This window comes from Pholis gunnellus, assembly GCF_910591455.1.
Source record: "Pholis gunnellus genome assembly, chromosome: 8".
In the NCBI taxonomy this organism is placed as follows: domain Eukaryota; kingdom Metazoa; phylum Chordata; class Actinopteri; order Perciformes; family Pholidae; genus Pholis; species Pholis gunnellus.
Genome location: NC_136534.1, coordinates 14,545,500 through 14,567,279, shown reverse-complemented (window position 1 = coordinate 14,567,279; position 21,780 = coordinate 14,545,500). Strand labels below are relative to the sequence as shown.

The following is a 21,780-nucleotide window of genomic DNA, read 5'->3' as shown; positions in this document are numbered from 1 at the left end:
AGAAATGAGACAGACATGTCAGTGCAGCTCTGGAGGGGCTGTATGAAAAGCTTTAGCTTTTACTTTTGCTGCAGGTGGTAGATGGAGTTTGACGGTGCTGCCAGACACACAGACTCTTCCTCATGAGACACTTTATTTACTCCAGCTTCAGTCCAGCTTTGGAAAAGACTTAACATCCACACAACATCCATTTTTATTTGTCTGTCAGCTGTCTCTCTTTGTCAGAGAGGAAAAGTTGGTTTGATGATTTAAATCCAAAGATAGTTCATACAGAAAAACAGTGATGCTTTTTTCTACACACTTTCTCTTCATATCTTTGATTGAGCGTAAAATGTGATGGATGTTAATTCAGAATCATCCTGAGAAAAGGAGCACCAGCCCTGTCTTAGTCTGATTGGCGATGTATGATTGCATTCCACAGCTAAGATCATATTCTGCATGAATATTATTGTTTTTCCACACACACTGACTTCCTGTTCGGAGGTATCTGAGTAACCGGTACATTCTTTATGAGCCACAAATCCTCTGAGGTCATTCAAAACCTGACCCCCTTCTGACCTGGCAGTAGTTCCTCCCAGCTTGGAGAGGAAAGGAGAGCCAGCTTGACCTTCGACCTGTGTGTGTGTGTGTGTGGGGGGGGGGGGGGGGGGGGGGGTTTGGAGGGAGGGATCTGCTGGCACAGTGTTGTTTCCTATTTCCCATAAAGCTTCATCTCCTCCTTGTGATTGGTTCCTTTCCTTTCACTCCTTTCATTACATGTTTATGATTTACTGGATGACCAAGCTTCTCAATGTCACCAAACTCTTTCATGTAACCGTACATGATAAAGAAATTAGATAATTAAATTCATGAATGTGATGATTAACTATGCAATCATTTGTAATGGTGAAATCAGTGAATGTGGAAAAAAGCATGATGTATCCGTTTTATTTCGTGCTCATTAAAAGAGACTATAGAGTGCGCTAAAGAATAAGTGGACTGCCCTTTTTCAAAACAATGAGCATGTATTTGTGGTTAATCTAGCCTGTAAACTCTGTAGACACTGACATGTTGACACAGTGTGAACATACTATTTAAAATGAGCTCAGCAGCATCAAAACCAAATCTGACTTTCTCTCTCTCTGCCTCCTGGGCCTTTTAGAGTTTTCCGAGCTATTTTCAAGAGGTTCACAATTCGCCATCATTTAGTACCATATCTCAGTAGGAATATTAGTTCACCACCTCGCCTCCCCTTTTTTTTATCATTGCTGTGAGGCTCTAAGTATAACCGCACAATCCTGAGATGCGGAGCCTATAAATGAATCACGTTGCCTGCAGACTCTGGTCAGAGTAATTGATCAGCGTGATTGTTAATCTTGTGATTCCTGGTTCAATCTCTGGCTTTTCATCGACCATTTCACCTAAAGATTTAATATCAGCATGCTATTAAAAAACAGCGACCACGGCTGTGACTTTGTGGCTTCTCTGCGCTTCATCGAGCCGAGGCTCAACTGGTCGGTGTGAGGGATTCCTTTAGCTGCATGGACGGAATCAATTTGCTCCATATTAATCTTCATTAAAACAAAAATACTATAAATGAATTTAGCTATTTACCTATCTGTTCTGCTGCTGTGTTACAAGTACAGAACAATATCAATCAAAATGTTAACCCAATTTAGGAAAAAAAAAAAAGTATTATTGAATTATTGAATTAACCGTAAACATTTTGAAATCATAAAAAGTTTTGAAAAAACATAATGGCGTATAAAACGTGATTCTAAATTTCAAAAGTATTGTAGTATACTGCGGATCAGGCTATAAACAAGCACCATCAGTGCTGTGAGTTTTATAGGCAATAAAATTTAATTAGAGATCCAAGAAAAGTCACAGCTTTTGGCCTGGGACTCCATAGCAGGCAACTCTCACTGCAAATGTTCTTTTTCTGGGTTTCAACATGAGGGGGCAATGAATCTGCTTTATTTCTGATCCGATAAATCACTGAGGTTTGTATACCAGAAGCATGGTCACGTTGAAAACGATTTCAACTAAATCTATGAAAATAAACAACGATTAAAAAACTAAAACTGGGCTGCAAATACCATTTTTAATTTGTTTTACTTGCATTTTATTTGTATCCCATAGTGCTCTGTGCTCACTGCATATATTTGGCTATTTGTTTGGGGAAGTTTGAGATTATAAAATCAACAGTTTCTTCACAAGAACATATGAACGTAGACTATAATTCAGAAAATATCCTGTGGCTTTTAAATTAAACAGTTTATAGTATCCTTATTTGAATACTGTGAGAAACTACATTCAGCATTATGAATTATGCATGAACATAATTCATTTCTCCTCTGGCCGATATTTTTATATATTAATGTTTTATTTTAAAGGCCTAAAATCAATGAGATTTCCAAACTTTCTCACGGTGAAATAAGACAATAGCGCTGCTGTTTCCAATCAATGCAAAGTTTTATTTCAAGAAAAATGTTCTGCTCCGTTATAGTCGAATCCATATAAAAATAAACTCTCCTCTCGCAGCCTAATGGAATAAACTACCCATAGGCTAAATAGCTGTGTTGCTTTTGCTTTAACTTACCTTATTTATGAGATCTATTATCGCTAAAACTGATTACAAAAGCTGCACACAAGTGTCTGATTTAAAATAAAACATGTTAAAATATTTCAGTAGCTCAAGTTTTGCAGGTCGATTGTTGTGAATGTTTCTGAGAAAAGGTCAAACGTTTCGGATGATAAAGACAGGGGACTTTGTGCCGAATCTGACCAACTTGGTGAGAAAGAGGAGGAGGATGAGAAAACGTGGAAATCCTGCAAAGAAACGTCCAGGCCCGGGGAATGATCATTGTCCGGGCCTATTGTTGACACGCAGATAGGAACAGTGGGTGCCGGGTTAGGAAAATGTTTCAGATTTTTCTCATTGCTGTTCAAAGGCGTAACCGCCGGGCTTTGGTTCTCCTCATTGTGGCCGTTCTGACACTGTTGTGAAGTTAAGGTATTTTGGTGGAAATAGCTCTCCCTCTCCAGGAGCGTCCCAGCTGCGCTGCTGTCCACCGCCTGCTCAAACTCGTCCTCCGGCCCGTCGTCCAGACACGTGTATTTCCCCTCACTGTCCCGGTTCTCCTTGCAGTGGGTCTGCCTCTTGTGCTTCATCCTCCTGTTCTGAAACCACACTTTCACCTGCTTCTCAGTTAAATCCAGCAGAGAAGCTATTTCCACTCGCCTCGGTCTGCACAGGTATTTGTTAAAATGAAACTCTTTCTCCAGCTCCAGAAGTTGGGTGTTGGTGTACGCGGTCCTCAATCTCCGGGATGCCCCTCCAAGAACTTCTGGCACCTCTGGTGAACCTAAAGAAATAAACCAAAGATTATATTTTTAATCAGACTCATTAAACACATGCAGTTGTGGATGTATGCGTGGGTGTGCGTGTGTGTATGTGTGCGTGTGGGGAGAAAAACAAGCTCCATGGGGTGAAACTTGTGGCAAGCAAGCACCGGGACTGGGAAGATTTATGGGCCCCAGGCAGAATATGATGGGTCTGCGAGGACAGGACAGGACGGAGGGTGAAGATTAATGAACATGCCAGCTGCTGGCCCGTGTAAGAATAATCTATCACTCTCCATTACTGTCAAACATTAACACTCTTACACTGGATCACAAGTCAGTGCGTTACTTGATGAGATTAAGCATGCTTAAATCAAAATCCTATATTGGCTTAAAGGGACGCCCACGTTGCAGAAGGCCCGGAATGCAGCTCCTTGCTGAGGAGAATCCTCAGACAACGAGGAGCCTTTTTGCATGGAGGTTATTAATCATCATGTCTTGCCTTGGGGGGAGAAGTAGAGTGGCGAGGAGTCAGCCGTGGTCGCAGCAGCAGTAGTCTGATTTCTCTTGATGCTTTTCTTCTCCTTCATCCACGGGTACTCCGGGGGCAAGGATGCAGCTTGCAGCGGATGCTTTGAGCGGCTGTGGCGTGGGTGGATGCCCGGGCTCAGGCCGGGGATGGTCTGCTCAAAAGGAGGAGGAATCAGTGTCGACTGTGAAAGCGCCGAGCTCTTGATTGATGAACTTTGAAATGCATCACCGACAGGGTTGGCGAGAGATGTCAGGCACTCTGCGAGCGACGGCTGGCTGTTGATAAAACCACTTTCTCTCCCAAATTCGTAATTCATCTCCTCCTGCTTGTCTTGAAAACTCGCTGATTTTAAGATTAATTCAGTTCAATAAGCAGTTTATTGTCATAAACTACCAAACTCGATATGGTCGTATGGAGACCTCAGCGCCATAAACTATTGCTTTCATGAGGACATAGTTGGAATTAGACCCTGCTGCTTGTCACATGTTTGCATCTGCCCAATGACAATTTGGGGATTTTATCAAAAGAAGCCACTGTCCCCTGTGATTGATCGAGAAAGTCGGAGGGGTAACGCCTCATTCCGGGGGTAGGGGTTGCTTTATTTACACATTTTTGGGGGTCAGTTTGTCCCCCCCACCACCACCCCCCGCGCATTCTTTGCGCGTCCACGCAGTCTGTCGTACGAATGCGCGCGTATGAGTTGTGGCACGCGCACGTGTGTGTCTGTGAGTGTGTGCTTGTACATTTATTTGTAGCAGCGTGGCACTGCACAAATCATTTCATCAGTCACATTTGTGTCTCATAATGCTGCGACGCCCACAGTCGTTATCAGCGCCAAGGCGTTAATCTTGAGACTTTTTTTGAATGTTTTTGTTAGAGAAGAAAAGCTGCACCAGACATCCAACATGTCGACCCCTCCCCCAACCCACACCACAGGAGAGAGAGACTGAGAGACAGAGAGAGAGAGAACGATTACCTTTTAATAGATTTCAATGTGATTTTGAGTTCGTCAGATGTTGGTGTAATTTGATCTCTATCCAAGACTCCCAATACATTATGTTGTACTTTCTCATCGAAGTCTTTTTAGGCAAAATCCTGAAAAAAAAGGTGTCAATGTAAGAGGCCAGTTGGGTTATTTAACAGGCATTTGTCACCATTTTACAGTTTACAGCTCCCTGTCCCACATCCCATTTCATTTATTTTATTTCACCTATAGGGATGATATTGACCTAAGCCATCATCCTTACCCCTCAGCATCATTGGTTATAACATAGCGGAAAGTAGCAATGATTTGCCACTGTAGTGTGAGGCAGAGGAAAGGTGGGGATGTGATGGCTGTTTATTGCTCAGGCTCTAAACAAAGAGCCCTGGTAGCCTGTGTGTGATCAATCTTTCTCGCCAAAAGGTCTGACAGCTCCTTGCCCTAAGAACACATTTAAACCATCTAACACTCCCTTAGATCATATATGGCCAGGAAGAGGACAGCCACTCTCTAGGTAGGCTGTAGGAGAAGTTTTCAATTTAGAAATGTGGGGATTTCTTGAGAAGCACGGATGAGACGCACGGCCATTACGCACAAAAGCTTTTTGCCCACTCGCTATTAATAAATCAGAAATCCATCTAAAGACGAAACTCTGTCGCTTTTCGTTTTCAGAAAGGACTATACTGGCACAGAAAATAACACAGAGAAGTGGAAAGGACTTGGTTAGTGGTAGAGAAACGAACGGAGAAGCTTTTACATGGGATCGATTGTTTGCTGAGGTGAGTGGGTGTTGGCATTCAGCAGAAATCCCATTCAGTCTCATACCTTACTCCGTGTCAGATGTGAACACGTCTTTCTTTGGCCTGTTCGGTTTCAAGAATACTTCAGTTTGACCACGTTTGCTTGAAATGTTTGATTTATACTTCATATAAATGTGTATTTTTACTTATTTGTACATATCAGGATGGAAAAGATTTAGTAAACGACTAATATCCTTATATTCCCGAAGAAATTAGGCTAGAAAACGAACGATAACAGAGAAATGAAATTAATTAATTAAATTACCTTTAAATTAATCCGAATTCAATGTGTGTTGTTCATTGTTAAGAATGTATTGCGGCAAATTATATACATCTAAATATAATATCTATAAGATAACCATATTAATTGACTATTTATTTTTATTTGATGTGCATTTAATTTATGTTTTGTATAGTATAAACCTGGCCACAGGTGTAGAAACAGAACAAAGAGACCTCTGAAAGATAAATCAACCTCTACAATATTCAACAGAACCTGTGTTCTCAGACTTGAAAACATTGAACATGTTGTATCGCACCTTTTGATTTGAGTCTGCTGTTTTTGTTCGGAGCTGTGCAGACACAACGCTACACTTTGCTGCCTGTTTTGAGCGGATGGAGTCAGAAAACAGTGTCTGGAGCTGTGAGGAGGAGCGGCGCGTTTCCCGTCTGTTCTGAGACAACAGGAGACATCTGGGAAGCAAGCAGGCCGATCCTGCGACCACTGTTCTTTTTTTTTATATATATATATATATATATATATATATTTCAATTACAATTTACAGCTTATACTGTGTTGTAGAATTATTTCCATTTATTGGGAGTGTGATGCTAATGTATACCCAGACTATACATATATAGTTGCATAATTACCAAACGTGCGTCTGTTTTGTTTTTCAGTGTGAAATGTGGTAAATGTATTCAAATGTAATTGCTTATTATACATTTATTACACATCCTGCATAAGCGAGGTTTTGTCTTTTTTTACTTTTTATATTATGCTGAAATTATTCTAATCGTCTTAAAAAGTGTGAATTGCAAAAATAATATATAGCACTAAGCTTCATGGTCCTTCTGTGTGTGTGTGTGTGTGTGTGTGTGTGTGTGTGTGTGTGTGTGTGTGTGTGTGTGTGTGTGTGTGTGTGTGTCCTGGAAACAAAGCAGTGTTCACGAAAGGATTTCCATATTCCATTTTTATTTATTGAGCCCCCTGGATTCATGAGAAGATTTGACAGATACTTGAGGCGCGTGGAAGGGCCGCAAATCAAACTGTTTTGCACGTCGACATGTGCAGAAAATGTCGTCATAAAACGCAGATATGGTCATTGTGGGCCCTTTGTTTGCCTCCCAGGAAATCAAAAGAAGGCAAAATTATCAAAAAAGGTGGGATTATAAAAAAGGAATACAATTTATAAAACACACCATTTTAAGAGACCACCATTGATTCAAGTCTCCTTGTGCAGTTGCCCTGTGAAGGTAAAAATGGATAAGAACACGTTTTTAGGAAGAAATAGTATCCTTCAAATTCATGTGACGTTGACAACAATAATAACAATGCAGGAAAATTAATTATATGAAGTATAGCTGATAAAGCAGCTCTTTAGAAAGCAAACTCCAGGCTTAAAATGTCTTTTTCACTTGAGAACTGCATTGATCTGAAGTGTTCTCAGCATGGCTCGATACAGAGGTCAGTCATTTTCAAGAAATGATTTGCAAACATGTTAAGGCCTATGTAATGACACACACACACAAACAAACACACACACACATCACAAAAGCAACACTTGCATCCAGAACAACAGACTATCTGTAGTGAGGATAAGTGAAACAGACTCACATGTGCACGTGACTTTACTCCCCTGAACTTCTCCTCCAGAGTTCACTTGTGGCCTCCTCTGTCACCAGCGGTGTCATGAGGTCTGATGTATAGGGGTCGTGAGAGGTCACCGCAAACAGCAGCCAAGCAACTTTCTGTTTTCCTGCAGCATCGCTCCTCAAATGTCCGTTTGCATGGGTGATATCCATCCAAACAGTCATGGGGGATCAGAGAGGAATGCCATCTAATAGTGACTGAAGAGACTTTACAGAAGCTTTCTAAGGGTTATACACATTAGTATATAGTGTAAGGTCACTATTTTATCATGCTTATATTTACAGTGTTCCCAAAAAGGAATAAGAGACTTAATGAGCTGCATGTGGGTGACCTTTGGGGGTGAGGGGGAGGTGAGGGGAAAGGGTGAGGGTTGGGGGTGCAGAGGGAAACCGGGAAGAGAGAGGAGGTTTAGGGTATAGCTATCTCACTTTTAGGACCTCAAGTTCATCGCTGGGTTCCAGTGAGGTCCAGTCCGACTCCTGGACAAAAGGGAAGTGATTACATTATGCTCACACCAAATTACTGTTTATTGATTCCATAGACATACAATTATATATTTGCCTTTTTAAAATTAAATATCAATTGAATCTCTGATGTGTGAGTATTTATATATTTACTATTTTAATAAAATAAAAAAGTAAAGATCAATTCATGCCATAGATGACCATAAAATGAAACTGCACGGTTATGAAAGCAACACACCTGTGATAATAAATTGGGAGTAGTTTCTTGGTGTGCCGTGAACGCATCATCCAGAGAGTTGTTCTTCAGACGAGCTGCTGCCTCCACCTGCTGGCGGTCAGAGCACAGCAGCACTGAGCTCTGACACCGACATCAGAACACTGTTGACTGTCCCTTTTCTTTCGTTTAACTGTGCCATTTTACAATTGTTCACCGAATAAAGTGATGTATATTGTGTAATTTATTTGAAACACATCTCAGTGTGTGAAACGTATTGTTGTGTTTGTGGGTGCCTGTTGTTCTGAGAGCTCTGCTGCTGCAACAAAACAACAAATGGATGTTTCTGCAACGAGACAGACAAATTGTTAGTAGACGGTTGTAAAGTAATTAAACGTTTTAAGACAGACCCATCTGCAGTCCGGACATAACAACAGCGGCTGGACATGTATCTGTGTGTGTGTGTGTGTGTGTGTGTGTGTGTGTGTGTGTGTGTGTGTGTGTGTGTGTGTGTGTGTGTGTGTGTGTGTGAGTGTGTGTGTGTGTGTGTGTGTGTGTGTGTGTGTGTGTTACCCCGGCGCTTAAGGCCTATCTCACAACAATATCACATATTTGACTGTTTGCCCGAGCCTCATTAGAAATGCTGCTTTACTGCTGTCACGGAGCCCCTACATGCTTTGCCATTTTCGCACCTTGTAAACAGTTGAGGCTGTGATCGTGGTTTATTGCAGGAGGGCATCTAGTCTAGTTTGTAGGGCGTCCAGAGGCCGGAAATGTCATAAAAAGTACTGCACATGCGATTAAGACCATTTGAAAGTGCAAAATAATCTTTAAATACTGAACTGTGTTTCGTTGTTTTTTTTAATTTGACCTCACTCTTGTGACTTTCTATTTTAAATGGTTGCATCGCTGTGTGTGGTTACGTTTGTTTCGTGATACAGTTCTCTCAAAATGCTCCTTCAAAATCTAAAGTTTTTGGCCATGTTACAATCAAATGAAGACTAATCTCATTTCCATAATATTGAGGTATGTGAATATTGTTATTAAAACGTAAATTCATCCCAGTGAGGTTGAAAAAAACCTGTCTGAGGGAAAATATCTGGACAGGCCTCGGGATTATTTTCCTGTGGTTTTTTAGGGTTGTTGGCGCCATTAAGTTCAATGGTTACAAGCCAGAAGACGTAGAAAAATCTTTTACATCCTGAAATAAAAACAGGTTTTGTAGTTCAATTCATTTTCAGTGACAAAAGTGATGATTATAATTGTTTAGAAGATTGTAAATGTGTAAAGCGAACAGAGCTGTGCATTGTTAATGAAGTAATTGTATTAAACTATAGTGTATATTTTTCTAAAATGTCTCAGAAATTCGCAATGTGTTTTAATATTATAAGCAAACTAATTACAAATGAATAAGTCATAATTGTCTCATGAACTATACAAACTACTCTTTATTTTTGGGTGAAACAGGAACGACGAGGTATTTGAAGTGCACAAATGGATTAAAACCTAATGGTTAAAAAACAACTACATTGCAAAATAATAACTTAAACAATGCAAAATAGGTAGCTGAAAGACATTCAGGTTGTCAAGGGTAATTTCATGCAAATAACAAATGGCCTATTAGTTAACTAGTTCTGTGCGCCAAAACATCTAAACTCTGACGAGACACTTTGTCCTCTCACAAACATGAAACATTGATACCATATAGGGAAAAAACATCCAGCATTGTTTTTAACGACACAAACTTTACAACATGTGTAACAGGTCAGGAATATTAAAGACGGACCCCTCTCTCCCTCTCTCCCTCTCTCCCTCTCTCCCTCTCACCCTCTCTCTCTCTCTCCCGCCCCTCCTCCCCCCTCGTATCCCCCATCAGTCCAAAACCAGTTAACTGTGTCTCCGATGGTCTTTGTTGTCTTTCTTCATCTTCATCCTGCGGTTCTGAAACCAGATTTTCACCTGTCTCTCGGTCAAACTCAGGACTCTCGCGACTTCATATCTACGATCCCGGGGGAGATACATGTTAAACAGAAACTCCTTTTCCAGTTCGAGGATTTGATGCTTTGTATATGGACAACGCTTTTTTCTGGTGGGCTTTGCGTGAAGCCAGTTGGACGATGGGTTATCTGGAAACAGGGGGATCAAAACCATGAGACAAGAGAGTTAATGCCCTCAAAATGGGACTCAAAAACAGCACTGGTCTAATGGCTTTCCAGTGTGAGAAGGACATGCATCTCCTGTCAATATTATATACCCCTATAAGAATTATTTTTAGTTTATCTACACTACGCACTGATCAATTTGAGGAGTGGAGATAGCCAAAATGCCTCACTTTTGAAATGTCAACAAGTCCTTTAAAATTATTGTACAAATATACCTTAAAGGGTGATAATCACCTTGAGGAATATCTCTTCCTTATGCCGAAAATCATGCATGTGACGATGCCGTTAGACTATTAAATTTCGTTGAGCATAAACTACACATTTTTACACTAAACCAAGCCTGTGACACCCAAAACAATCCCTCCATATCCTCAAGCCATTCATGTAATTTGCATTAATGCAAATAACTCCACAATGTGGCTGGAATAAAATGGAAACATTTTTCTTACTTGCAGCTATCTCCGTCTTGTCCTCGGCTGACGGTTTCTCTTCAATGGCTTTAGGCGTGGATGTGGTTTCGCAGGGAATCTCCGCAAGGGACGCTCCATTTTCAATGTCAGACAAAAGAGGTGTGTGCGTCTCCAAAGTTGTACATTCAGAACTCCCAATCAGAGGTTCGGGTTTTATCTCATAATGCATGGATGTCGATGGTAATCCCGTCAAACACAGCGACGCAGAGACCGGATCCAACGCCCAGGAGCGCGTAAACATGCCATCGCTGTCCCCGCTCGTGTAATGGTGATGTATATAGGTCGGAGTGGCGGTGTTTGGAGGGTGGGCCGAGATGGGACTCCAAGATCCACCAAAAATAGAAGATTTCGCCTGCAAAGGGAACGATTCCTGTCCACCATATTCGGTGAGCATTGCCTGCTCCACCCCTGCAGCTGACGAGTACCTCGGTGCCATATCTTCCTGCTCGGAAAGAAGAGGCGATTCAACGTAATAACTCGTTCCCAACATCGACATTGCAAAAATGCAAAAGCGAAAAATAAATGCATATAATGCGTTATTGTCTTGCAATGTTTAGAAAAAGCAGATTCATTGCATAAAATGTACCGCTTCCATGCACCAGCTAGGCTCAATGCGTCCAGTAAGTTGGACCTTGCCCAAGACTGGATAGGGCGCCCCAAACACGTGACCGTGGGACAGAACAATAAATAATAAATCAGCCTGCTGCTCAACTAAATGGCCACCATTTTCCCCACCATATTTTAATAGGAAATCCCGCGCTTTTATTGGGAAATATTTTGTTTTATAAGCAATAAACGTTATGACTTTTGTCAATAGATCTTATGTTGGTGTAATCGAACATAGTTGTGATACGAAGGAGGAGGGGGGGGGGGCGACTTTAAAACCTACATTTGTGAAATAAGCTTGATGAGATTATTTATTCTCAAAAAATTATATATATTTATATATATGTATATATATATATATTTGTATACATAAATTCATGTAACGGTTACATTAATAATCTTCCTAATTTGGGAAGACATTGCTGGTTGTTGTTAGTGATGGTATAACACATTTTCAAGACTTTTAGAAATTAAATAAAACAAGCAGAAATGTGTTTAAACCATTATAGGAGTTTAAAATACCAAAACAGCTTCCAAGATGCCTTCGCTGTGTCTACAGGTTTGTGGTCTACTTTGAAAGCAATCTAAAACGGAAAGTGGGGCGAGGTTATTTGGGTGCTATATAACGGTCCTTTTATCACGGGCAATTGGGTTGTTTTTCTTAAGGTTACAGCCTGGCTGTCTAAGCTAAATATCACCAATAAAGCTCAGCCTTTGTGTCCTTTCTCTGGCGCAAGCAGACGCATCCGGCATTTCCTACGGCGAGGCTGCTGGCAGACTGCAATGATCATAACCGAGGCCTTGTCTGTCCTCTACTCCTCTCCTGGACATATACAAGCCTTAATCCTCCCATTTCCCAGCCTGCTTCTTTACTTCCGGCTGTTTAGATCTCATAGAGACGCTTAACATACTTTGCAGATGTGGTCTTAAAATGATAGAAATTATTGTATAAACATTGTATCTCTAAGATTAAATCAGAAAAATTCAGATCAAAATGTAGTTCAATAATGAAAACCCACAAGACAAAAATCATATTAAGAGCTCATTTTACGCACAACAATAAAACACTTTATTGCACTTTTTGGAATAATAATGTTTATGGGTTCGAAGCAGTCTGTGCCAAATTATTAATAAAATCGACCAGTAATTAATAGTGATTCAGTTTCCATGATGCGACGAGTTTTACTGAGGTAATCAAGGCAGTTTCGTGTTGTGGGAGAAATATAATAGCCCAACAACATGAGACTACCTAAACCACTCAACAGCCCGCTCTCCTCTCCAGGAATATCTGTGTTTTTGTGTTTTCAAGGTGTGGAAAGGATGTCATTTCTCGTATAACAGGTTAACCTGAAAGTATTTTAGTAATCTGTGAAAGCGCAAAAGACAATGCTCAGGCAAATTGTGTTCATGGCCTGATGAGAGCGGAAATTCTCAAATGTTTGGACTGTTTAGTCCAGGTAGTCCAGTTGCGTTGCTACCGTTACTTTAAAATTAAGCAATTTATCAATTAAGAAACATATACAATAATAATAATTACTGTTTGACTTATTTTTTGCAGCAAGGACCCACAATCATTAAAAATGATTTTGAAATAACAGTAATAATGAAAAAAGAACACTGTTTCATCAGTCATTGTGAGGTTTACATTTAAGTCTGATGTCAAGGACAAAACACAACGAAGTGTGCACAGCCGCCAGCTATATATTACAGGCCTAACTATGAAGAACATCACACTCTACTACTGTAATAATATTTACAGTGCACAGAGCAGACCAATCCAAAAACACAACGGCATTAGCACCGTGCACTGTACCTGTGCCAGGTTTAAGATTTAAACGCAGCTCCGTCTGTCCATCTGAATGAAATAAGAAGTCTGCAGTTGCAGGGATGGTTTTATTATTTTGACCAGAAAAAAATGTGCAAATATTCCTCAAACCTCTTGGGCTCCTTAGCTGTCACATTAAGATCTACATGTAACTGTAACACAGGTATCCCAAGGGTTAGTCCTGCATGCAAAGTCCACTCAGGGTGACTATACAATATGTACAAGCCTGAAGCTCTGAAACATTGTGGTCACATTATGAACATCTTTAACACAATGGATCAACGTTACAAATGTAGCTGTTTATAAATACATATTCACGACAAAATAAAACGTGACAATATGAAAGAACAACAATCAATAACTTAGCAGTAGGGTCCTATTTTCCATGGACATTCTCACAGTTGGGGGGCTCTGCACAGGCGCCCTTGCCATGGATGGAGGAGGGCGCCAAAGACGCAGACAGTCTCATGAGAAACTGAAGTTGCCGGAGAGCTCTCGGATCCTATTCTCTCGGCTCATTTTTTTCAGTTTCATCCTCCTGTTTTGGAACCAGATTTTGACTTGCCTGTCAGTGAGGTGCACACTGCGGCTGATCTCCAGACGACGCTCTCTAGTCAAGTACATGTTGAAGAGAAACTCCTTCTCCAGCTCCAGAGTCTGGTACTTGGTGTAGGGGCAGCGCTTCTTTCGGCCACTCTTAGCTGTGAGCCAGTTGGCCGTACTTTCAATTTTTCCATCCCCTACAATAAAAATTAAAGAATTTATTAGGCAACAGGTGTGACAAAAAAAACAACCGCACACGTCGTACCTGAAGGGAATACTCATAACTTTATTCGAAAAAATTGACTAATACCATTCAAAATCCAAAATTTAGAAAACCAGACATATTTCAATTAATACAACTGTGTTTTACTGTAAACTACTGAAGATACGGTTTGATATATAAATTCTTCTGTTTGAAGTGACACCTACACAATCATATAGGATAAAACCCCGTATTAAGATTGATTACTGTTCTATTTGATTTACGCACAGCACCATGTCTATGTGGATATTCCACAGCTGAAATTCAGATTTTACCAGAAACTATTTGCCCCGTTAAGCAGCGTGTAGCTAACTGCACCATTATCAAGACATAAAACATGCAGGCCTGCACAGTCTACTGAAATAATAGCAAGGTCTGTGCCTGTGAAGATGGGACAATTTACATTAGAATCCTGCAAAGGACAAATGAAGAGCACTTGCTTTAAATGAAATATTATTAAAACCCTAAAAACAAGAATAATTAAAGTGCTTTTTGATCATCAAAACGTAATAGTTGCTTGTTAAAACAAATCCACATGGACAGTTTGAATAGCATTCTAATAAAGCACGGCTATAGCAACATATTTGTTATCTAAACACAGCTGACAAAGCACAATAGCTCTGCTCCTCGGCTCTGATTGGTTAAGTCACGTTCAATTTCGCCTCATGCCCGATAAACCGTCAGATAGCCGTTAAACGTACACCTGTGAGTGGCTGGCTGTTGAACTAAATCTTAAAACACGAATAGACAAAAAGCACGTATGCCGTATGCCCTCGCGTTCATTTGTGGTTAGAAATCATTGGTTGAAATAGAACAATAGAAGCCCAAGAATTCTATTCGCATGCCCTTTTATGCCGTCTGCTATTTTTCTACATTTTCTACAATGCATGTTAAATCCTTACCTTTGACTGGCTTCTCTGGACACTCCACACTGCATGTCTCAGCGGGCTCAGGGGAGGATGAACTCTCCGATGAGAGGCGGCTGTCCTCCTCTCTGGCCGGTGCGCAGGGCGCTGGGACAGGCGCCTCCTCGTGGCTCTCCCTCCGCTCCGGCTCAGCAGAGGCAGTCTGGGAGGGCTGGCTGTCCAAGCGGGCAGGTCGTTGCAGAGTAAAGTGATTCACGTTTGGCTGGACATCATGGTAAAGCCTGGAGGACGCGTATGTCTGAGACAGGCGGAAGTAGCCGGGGACTGGCAAAGTGCTGCCGGCAACCGGGCATGATGCAGTCGAGTAGGAAATGTCATCCACCGTGGCTCCTTTTGGACATTTGTCAGACTCATACAGGCAATAAGCGCTCTCCTCTTTTATATTCGGTGAGAATGAACACTGAGCCATATGCTGGCCGCTGGGCTGATCCACCCGGCAGGATCTCGACGCTTCCAGCCACGTTTCCATCCCTTGAACATATGGAGCAGAAGACGGGATCACGCTCTGGGTGCTTGGCTCGTTGCGCTTACCGATCCCCGGGAAACAGGAGCCACCGGAGAGTCCATATGTATATTCCGACGCCGGTGGCAAATACACCCCGTTACTTTGGTAATATGAACCGCTGTCGGTTCTCACGTTTATTAGAGAGTCCACGAAAAACGAATTCCCAGCTTGGTTGTTGGGGCATGTCATCGTTGTGGTATAATTTGACGGAGGATGAAGATAGCCCTTTCTGGCTGACATTTCTTGTGCAAAACATTGCTGAATAATTACTGATACTCACGCTTCTCACTGTAGCCTGCAGCCAATTAAAACACCAGGCGGCTTCAGACTCCTCCCAGTCCGGCTAGGCTGCTCCGCTGCGTCGTATATTTTGTTTTAGGCTAAGTGAAGAGAAAACTGGAGGGGAAGTGGTGCATCAGAGGGTTTTAGGTAAAATCTCTTTCGAATCTCACATTTTGAGCCTCGTACCCCACCTATAAGCCCAGAGCTGCCTGTGTGAACAACCCTTATATGACAACTCGGCTGTTGAATGCTGTCCCTATAATCATGTACAAAATGCATAGCTTTATGGCCAGTTTTACAGCACTGTAAAAATGAAGGGTTCTAGAGGTGCCTCTGAGAAGCATAGGGTGCATGAAAGATCCAAAAGGTCCCGTGTGACTCTTTGGTCGTGGGACTCTTAACCCTTCTGGTGCTGCTCTGATGACTATTATTGGACTGTGTTTAAAATTCCTCATGGAATGTCCAAAAGTAGTGCAGACAGTGTTTCATCTCGACACCTTGCCAGTCGAACCAGTGCAAAGTCACTTCCTTTAAAGCCCTCGAGCTTGTGTGATTGTGGTGTGAATGTTTTGGGTGCAAATGCAATGATTGCGCCCAGACACCATTTACTGCAAAGGCTCTGTTGAGCATTTATAAAAGGTGACACGCAGGGACGCTGAAGTAAGCGCCACAGCGGAACAATGCCCTGTAGCTACCTTTTTCTTAACGATCACTTAATATTGGCAGGACTGAAAGAAATGTAGTTTGTTACAATAGAGATGACATAAGAGCTCGTTTATCTTGCTATTAGGCCATCTCCTAAAGAACCATTTGGACGTTTCTCCACGTATGTAAACATATCATAGGAAGAAACACACAGACTTATTCCTAGGCCTTCACAAAATCCCCATATTTGTATTTTAAGTTTATTTAAAATCAACTCTTAATACCCATTACACCCATGCATAAAACGCCCAATATGCCCTTAAAGGTTTTTTTTAATGCACAGATCTTTATCGTTTCTCTCTCTAGTTTTCGTCCTTTATGAAATGTTTGAAACAAACAGGCCAGAGTTGGAAGTAATGAGAAAAATAAAGCCATCCAATAAAAAACAACCAGAAAGCAAAACAAAAAAATCAAGACAATTTAAGACAGTACTGTAATTTAAATGGGTCTAATCTTATAAGATATACATTTAGTTTTCATTTCAAATAAACAGGATCAATTATCAAACATGGATCATTTTGTTATAGGCTGTGGTTGTGAAGTTGCCGTGCAAGTGAATACAAATGTGAATTAAGTGGATATTTGTTGACAACGACTGAACACAAATCGCTAGCCTGGACTGCTGCAATATTTAAAAAACAATACAAATTTAGAAATACATCAACACCGCCGAGGAAAAGACCTTCAATTTAGGATTAGGAGTTAACAACGCCAACAGATTTAGATCAGCCTAAAGATGTCTCCAAAACTGGGTGAAATAGCTACACCATCGGCTACCACCATTTTCCTATAAGTCTGGAGCCATACAGTCTAGAAATCTACAGTTTATGTACAGCCATTTCATATGGCGTCAAACCTGCAGCATGTCTGGCTGCAATGAATGATAATAATCATGAACCCTTCTAGATTATTTCCTGCGATGTTTCAGTGTGCGCTGTGGGTGATATGCTCTTATATTATCACTCCCATAAAACATTTTTTTTAATTCATTAAATTAAAAGTAAAAAAAAATGTTAGACATTTAATAAAAATCCCATACTGACTGTTTTATGTCAAAATGTCTCTCTGTTGGTGTCTGTCTATGCGCGCATGCACAACGACACACACAAATGAACTTTTCGAAAGATATACGAATGAGGAAACGTTGCACACACACACACACACACACATAGGACACACGTTTTAACAAGCTGGACCTTAAAAGTGAACAAAGGGTCTGGGACAATATTTTCACGTTTGCATAACTAAACAACACAAATCCAATGTACATTTTATCAAATGAAGTACGTTTTAAACTGTTTCAGGATTGTAAAAGTTAGTGAGCAACAACATGTTTGGAATAGGCCCTAGTAATCTTATTTTTCAGTGCACATTAGTCACTCCAGGCCTATAACATCTGGAAAACTGCAATCTGAGAACCTGCATTAAATTTGCTCAAAGAGATAAACATGCTCAATTTACTTCCGGTGATTTTGCTGTCATGACATCATAACATCTGCCCCTATAATGATAAAACGGCGTCTACAGTTTTCAGATGTAGATGGGACAAAATAGAAAAATCTTCTTTGAATCACATTAGGAAACCCCGTGTTGACATTTCGGTGCCTACCTTAACAATGAAATCCTGCGGTGGTGACATATTTCAAAGCAGCCGAGTAGCGAGTCAAACTTCTTTTATATCTCAATTCACGGCAATGACATTGATCTGAGGAGCGCCACCCAGTGGACGAAGACGGCACGGCACACAATGCAACACAACACAAACGCAGAACAATCCTACTGCGGGACGATGCGGAAACAAATGACGCCGGAAAGGTCCGTGAACACAAGCTTTCAATGGTCCCGGCCGTTGTTTTCAGCCCCTTAGTCACAGTTAATAACCTTGGTCTCAGACGCTTTATTGCACTACACTCCAAATGCTCCAGACGAATCCGCGTTTTATGGCCAAGTTACTGGAGCAACTGGGAGGATGTGCAGCAATCAAAGCGGAATTCCTGGGAGCCCCACAGGATGCACAGTATAAGGAAGGCATCAGGGCCCTTATTAGCTTATGGTGGGCCATTCAAGTTGTTTTCAGGGGCCTGGTGGTGGACACAAAGCCACCTAAAGCCAATTTTTACCCATCTCTTTATGTGCGCGGGCTTCATTTGACCCTCCCTTGCAGGTTAACATAAATCTTCATGGTCTAAATTCATAGCATGTAGGATATTTGGATTAAAGTGCTCCAGATGATAAATGAATGACCATACAGATAGGGATGCTTGTAACAGTGATTTTCTCTAGTGTCACTTCCTTATGGGTCAGTCAGTGGATGAAATGAATAAAGTATTTCAGTAACTACTTTGATGAGAGTATAATCACACAAATACATTCATATTCTTTGGAATAACGCGGCCTGTTACATCTTTGCATTCAAACAAGTGTCAAGATTGTGTGAGTAAGTCTAACAGGCATGTTAGGTCAGAAAGCAGCCTTTCCTCATCGCCCCGGAAATGAATGAACCCTTTGTAATGGATATCAAACAATAACTGCAGCGGATCCCATTTCCAGCCATGAGGGAATAAAAATCACCAGACCTATCATGCATCTGATACGGTGCACGTGCTGGCATCTAAAATAAAATATAGGATTATGTTTCATTTGGGGGTTTTGCTCTTTTATCAGCGGTTTGCCTTTTGGATGAAGTTCGGGAATAATCCAACTTTACGGCTCAACAAAGCGCAGATGTTAAATATCCCTGATCCTCACACTTGAAATGCATGAAATGGATGAATTGGTATACCAAATTATAATTTAACTCACTTTCTAACTATGCAACATTGACCGGGTCATTGGGATCTGTTAGTGATTCAAAAACACACAAAATAGGTTTAGTCACCGGAGTTGTATTTGTACAATAAAGTTAAAATATTACAAGAAAGAAAGAAAATACACAAACAGTAGTTTGGTGTCAAGATATCTGGCCATAAAAGTTGCGTGTAAATACAGGGAAACAATTTAGATTCTATATAATTTAAGAAAGAAAAAATAGCTTGTTTGTTTGTTTTAAATTGCAGTACAGTAATCTCCGTGTATTATTAAATAATACAGAAGGAATTCCGGCACATCTGCCTTTCCGCGTAAGTACACCATACACGCAACCACATAGCTTTAAACCTGGGGAAACTGTTGGTTAGTCAGGCAAGCAGAATAACAGCAATATTTATCATTATTATTAATTATTAATAATAATAATAATGTCAACGGTGTTTAGTGACAAAATAGTGTATAAATAGTATAGAATTCTATATGAAGTCTGCACATTAAAAAATTCGCCATCCTGTAAAATATGTAGAAGTGTCTTGGTGACTGGCTGAATGGCTGCATGTCAGTGACAGTCTTTGTTCAGTGTTTATAGCAGGGGGTTCGTGGTGTAGTACTGTAAACGGTCTCTGTTCAGTTTCTTTTCCTTCATCCTCCTGTTCTGAAACCAGATTTTGACCTGGCGATCTGTCAGATTGAGCATCCGTGAGAGCTGCATACGCTTCTCTTTGTTGATGTAAACGCTGAAAAAGAATTCCCTCTCCAGTTCTCTGATCTGATACTTTGAATATGGGCATCTCTTTTTGCGCGTCCTCTGGCCACCTGGGAGATAAATAAATAAAACGGCAAAGGTCACCACATGAGATATAGACACTACAACAACATGTAATCTTGTATCCATTTGCTGATTCTGGTGGTGGTCTACAATAGCTTTGGAGTTCAAGTGTTTCCCTCCTCTCAGGCCAACATGACCGAGATTTGTAAACAAAGACTGGACATGTCGGACATAAAGGGACTGCATGTCGGAAGTTGTGAAAACTGAAATCTGTAAAACCACACCGGCTGGCTTTTAAGAGTGAGCGCGTGGGCCTAAACCAAACAGTCATGAGTATCGTGTATCTGGTCTGCTTGTATTGTCCGCTTTTGATTTCACTGTGCGTAAAGAGCTGTTGTTGTTTTAGTGTTAGTGAGGGCAAATTCCATGAACAGCAGTTGTGGAATGAAATCCTCACAAATCCTTTGAATTTGTAAATATTTATCTTTGAATAGGGAGCAGGGTTTAAGCCTTAATCTGCACCAAAGTCGCATTAAAATGCCCCAGGAGCCACTTTAGTCGACCCAGAATAAATCATATTATAAACCAGAAATATAAATAACGTTACAAAAAAATTATAATCACATGGACAGAAAGATTGGAGGTATAAGATATCCAAAATGGTCTTATTGCAATAGTATTTTATAAATATTATTTGCCATATAAATGAAGTTTACAGGACAACCATACACGGATATTTAAATGCACTTGTGCAGAAAAAAAGTGGAGATCTTGTTTGAAATCTTGGAAGACAAGCTTAACGCCAAAGTCTTCACGGCCAATTTCAATCCCAAGCACGTGATCTTGTCGTTTATACCATAGTTTTGTTATAGGGTAAATCTGCAGCCCCTCCATAAACCTTACGTGCTTATAAAACAGCATATAAAAAGCTTTAAGAGCAACGCGTTACATTTTCCCCCTTCTCGTATTCAGCAGGGCTATACTCACTGCTGCTCTTGCTCTGTTTCTCCTCGCTGTGGCCGGAGGACGACTTGGGGCTGCAGCTCTCCGCCATGTCCGAGCATGGATGAGCCGCAGCGGGGCTTGTTTTGGCGGCGTGTCTGTCCGAGTCTACTGCTTGTGCTGTCGGCGTTGTGCTGCCCTCTGCGCTCCCGTAGGCAGTGTCGAAGAACTGGTCAAACGCCTGCGGCAGGACGCCGTTCCTGCCAACGCTACCATAGAATCCGGGAGTCGGGTTGGAAGAGCTGGAGCGACTGCCGCTAGAGCTGCCTTTCACCAGGATCTCTCCCCCCCGCGAGGTCTGGCTCGTCCAGCCGTCTCTATGCACGATGTCCTCAGGGTAGCAGTGTGACAGGCTCCCCCTGCTGTGGTGCCATTTACTGGACGTATCAATCCCATAGTCTCTGAAAGCCACCTCTCTCACGGACGGGACCTGTGGCAGGGCTGAGGACTGGTAGGGGTATGTCATGGGGCAAGAGGACTGGCTCTGGGTTAAATAATGTGGGAGACCTGAAAAGTCTGCTCCGGAGACGTAGTAAGTGCAGCTCGGTAAATACATATTAGAGCCAGAAATCCGCTCATCAAAATCCATATTCTGCTGTTGTAAACGTCCTATAATAGTCCTCGCATAGTTCCTCCGCTGCACTGCGCTCCAGTCACTTTGAGGCAGACTGGTGGAGCAGAAATCCTTAGACGTACAAGCTGACGTGGGGATCCATCTCTATCCAT

The 21,780-nt window shown here is 41.3% G+C and overlaps 4 protein-coding genes across 4 annotated transcripts; all 4 read right to left on the bottom strand.

Moving 5' to 3' along the window:
• Positions 1 to 2,667: 2,667 nt before the first annotated feature.
• Positions 2,668 to 4,172, bottom strand: hoxa2b (homeobox A2b; the record flags this gene model as incomplete). Its single annotated transcript, XM_079165295.1, has 2 exons — positions 2,668 to 3,347; positions 3,827 to 4,172. 2 exons carry the CDS (start codon positions 4,170 to 4,172, stop codon positions 2,668 to 2,670), a joined length of 1,026 nt encoding a protein of 341 aa, XP_079021421.1.
• Positions 4,173 to 10,076: 5,904 nt separating this feature from the next.
• On the bottom strand, positions 10,077 to 11,317 carry hoxa9b (homeobox A9b; the record flags this gene model as incomplete). The annotated part of the gene is made up of 2 exons (XM_079164835.1): positions 10,077 to 10,315; positions 10,801 to 11,317. The coding sequence occupies 2 exons, from the start codon at positions 11,315 to 11,317 to the stop codon at positions 10,077 to 10,079; spliced, it is 756 nt and encodes a 251-aa protein (XP_079020961.1).
• A 2,400-nt stretch (positions 11,318 to 13,717) lies between these two features.
• On the bottom strand, positions 13,718 to 15,728 carry hoxa10b (homeobox A10b; the record flags this gene model as incomplete). The annotated part of the gene is made up of 2 exons (XM_079163968.1): positions 13,718 to 13,992; positions 14,960 to 15,728. The coding sequence occupies 2 exons, from the start codon at positions 15,726 to 15,728 to the stop codon at positions 13,718 to 13,720; spliced, it is 1,044 nt and encodes a 347-aa protein (XP_079020094.1).
• A 4,066-nt stretch (positions 15,729 to 19,794) lies between these two features.
• On the bottom strand, positions 19,795 to 21,780 carry hoxa11b (homeobox A11b; the record flags this gene model as incomplete). Its single annotated transcript, XM_079163866.1, is given in 3 exon segments — positions 19,795 to 20,099; positions 21,040 to 21,765; positions 21,768 to 21,780. Coding segments are annotated over 3 exon segments (972 nt in total). The 3' UTR covers positions 19,795 to 19,866.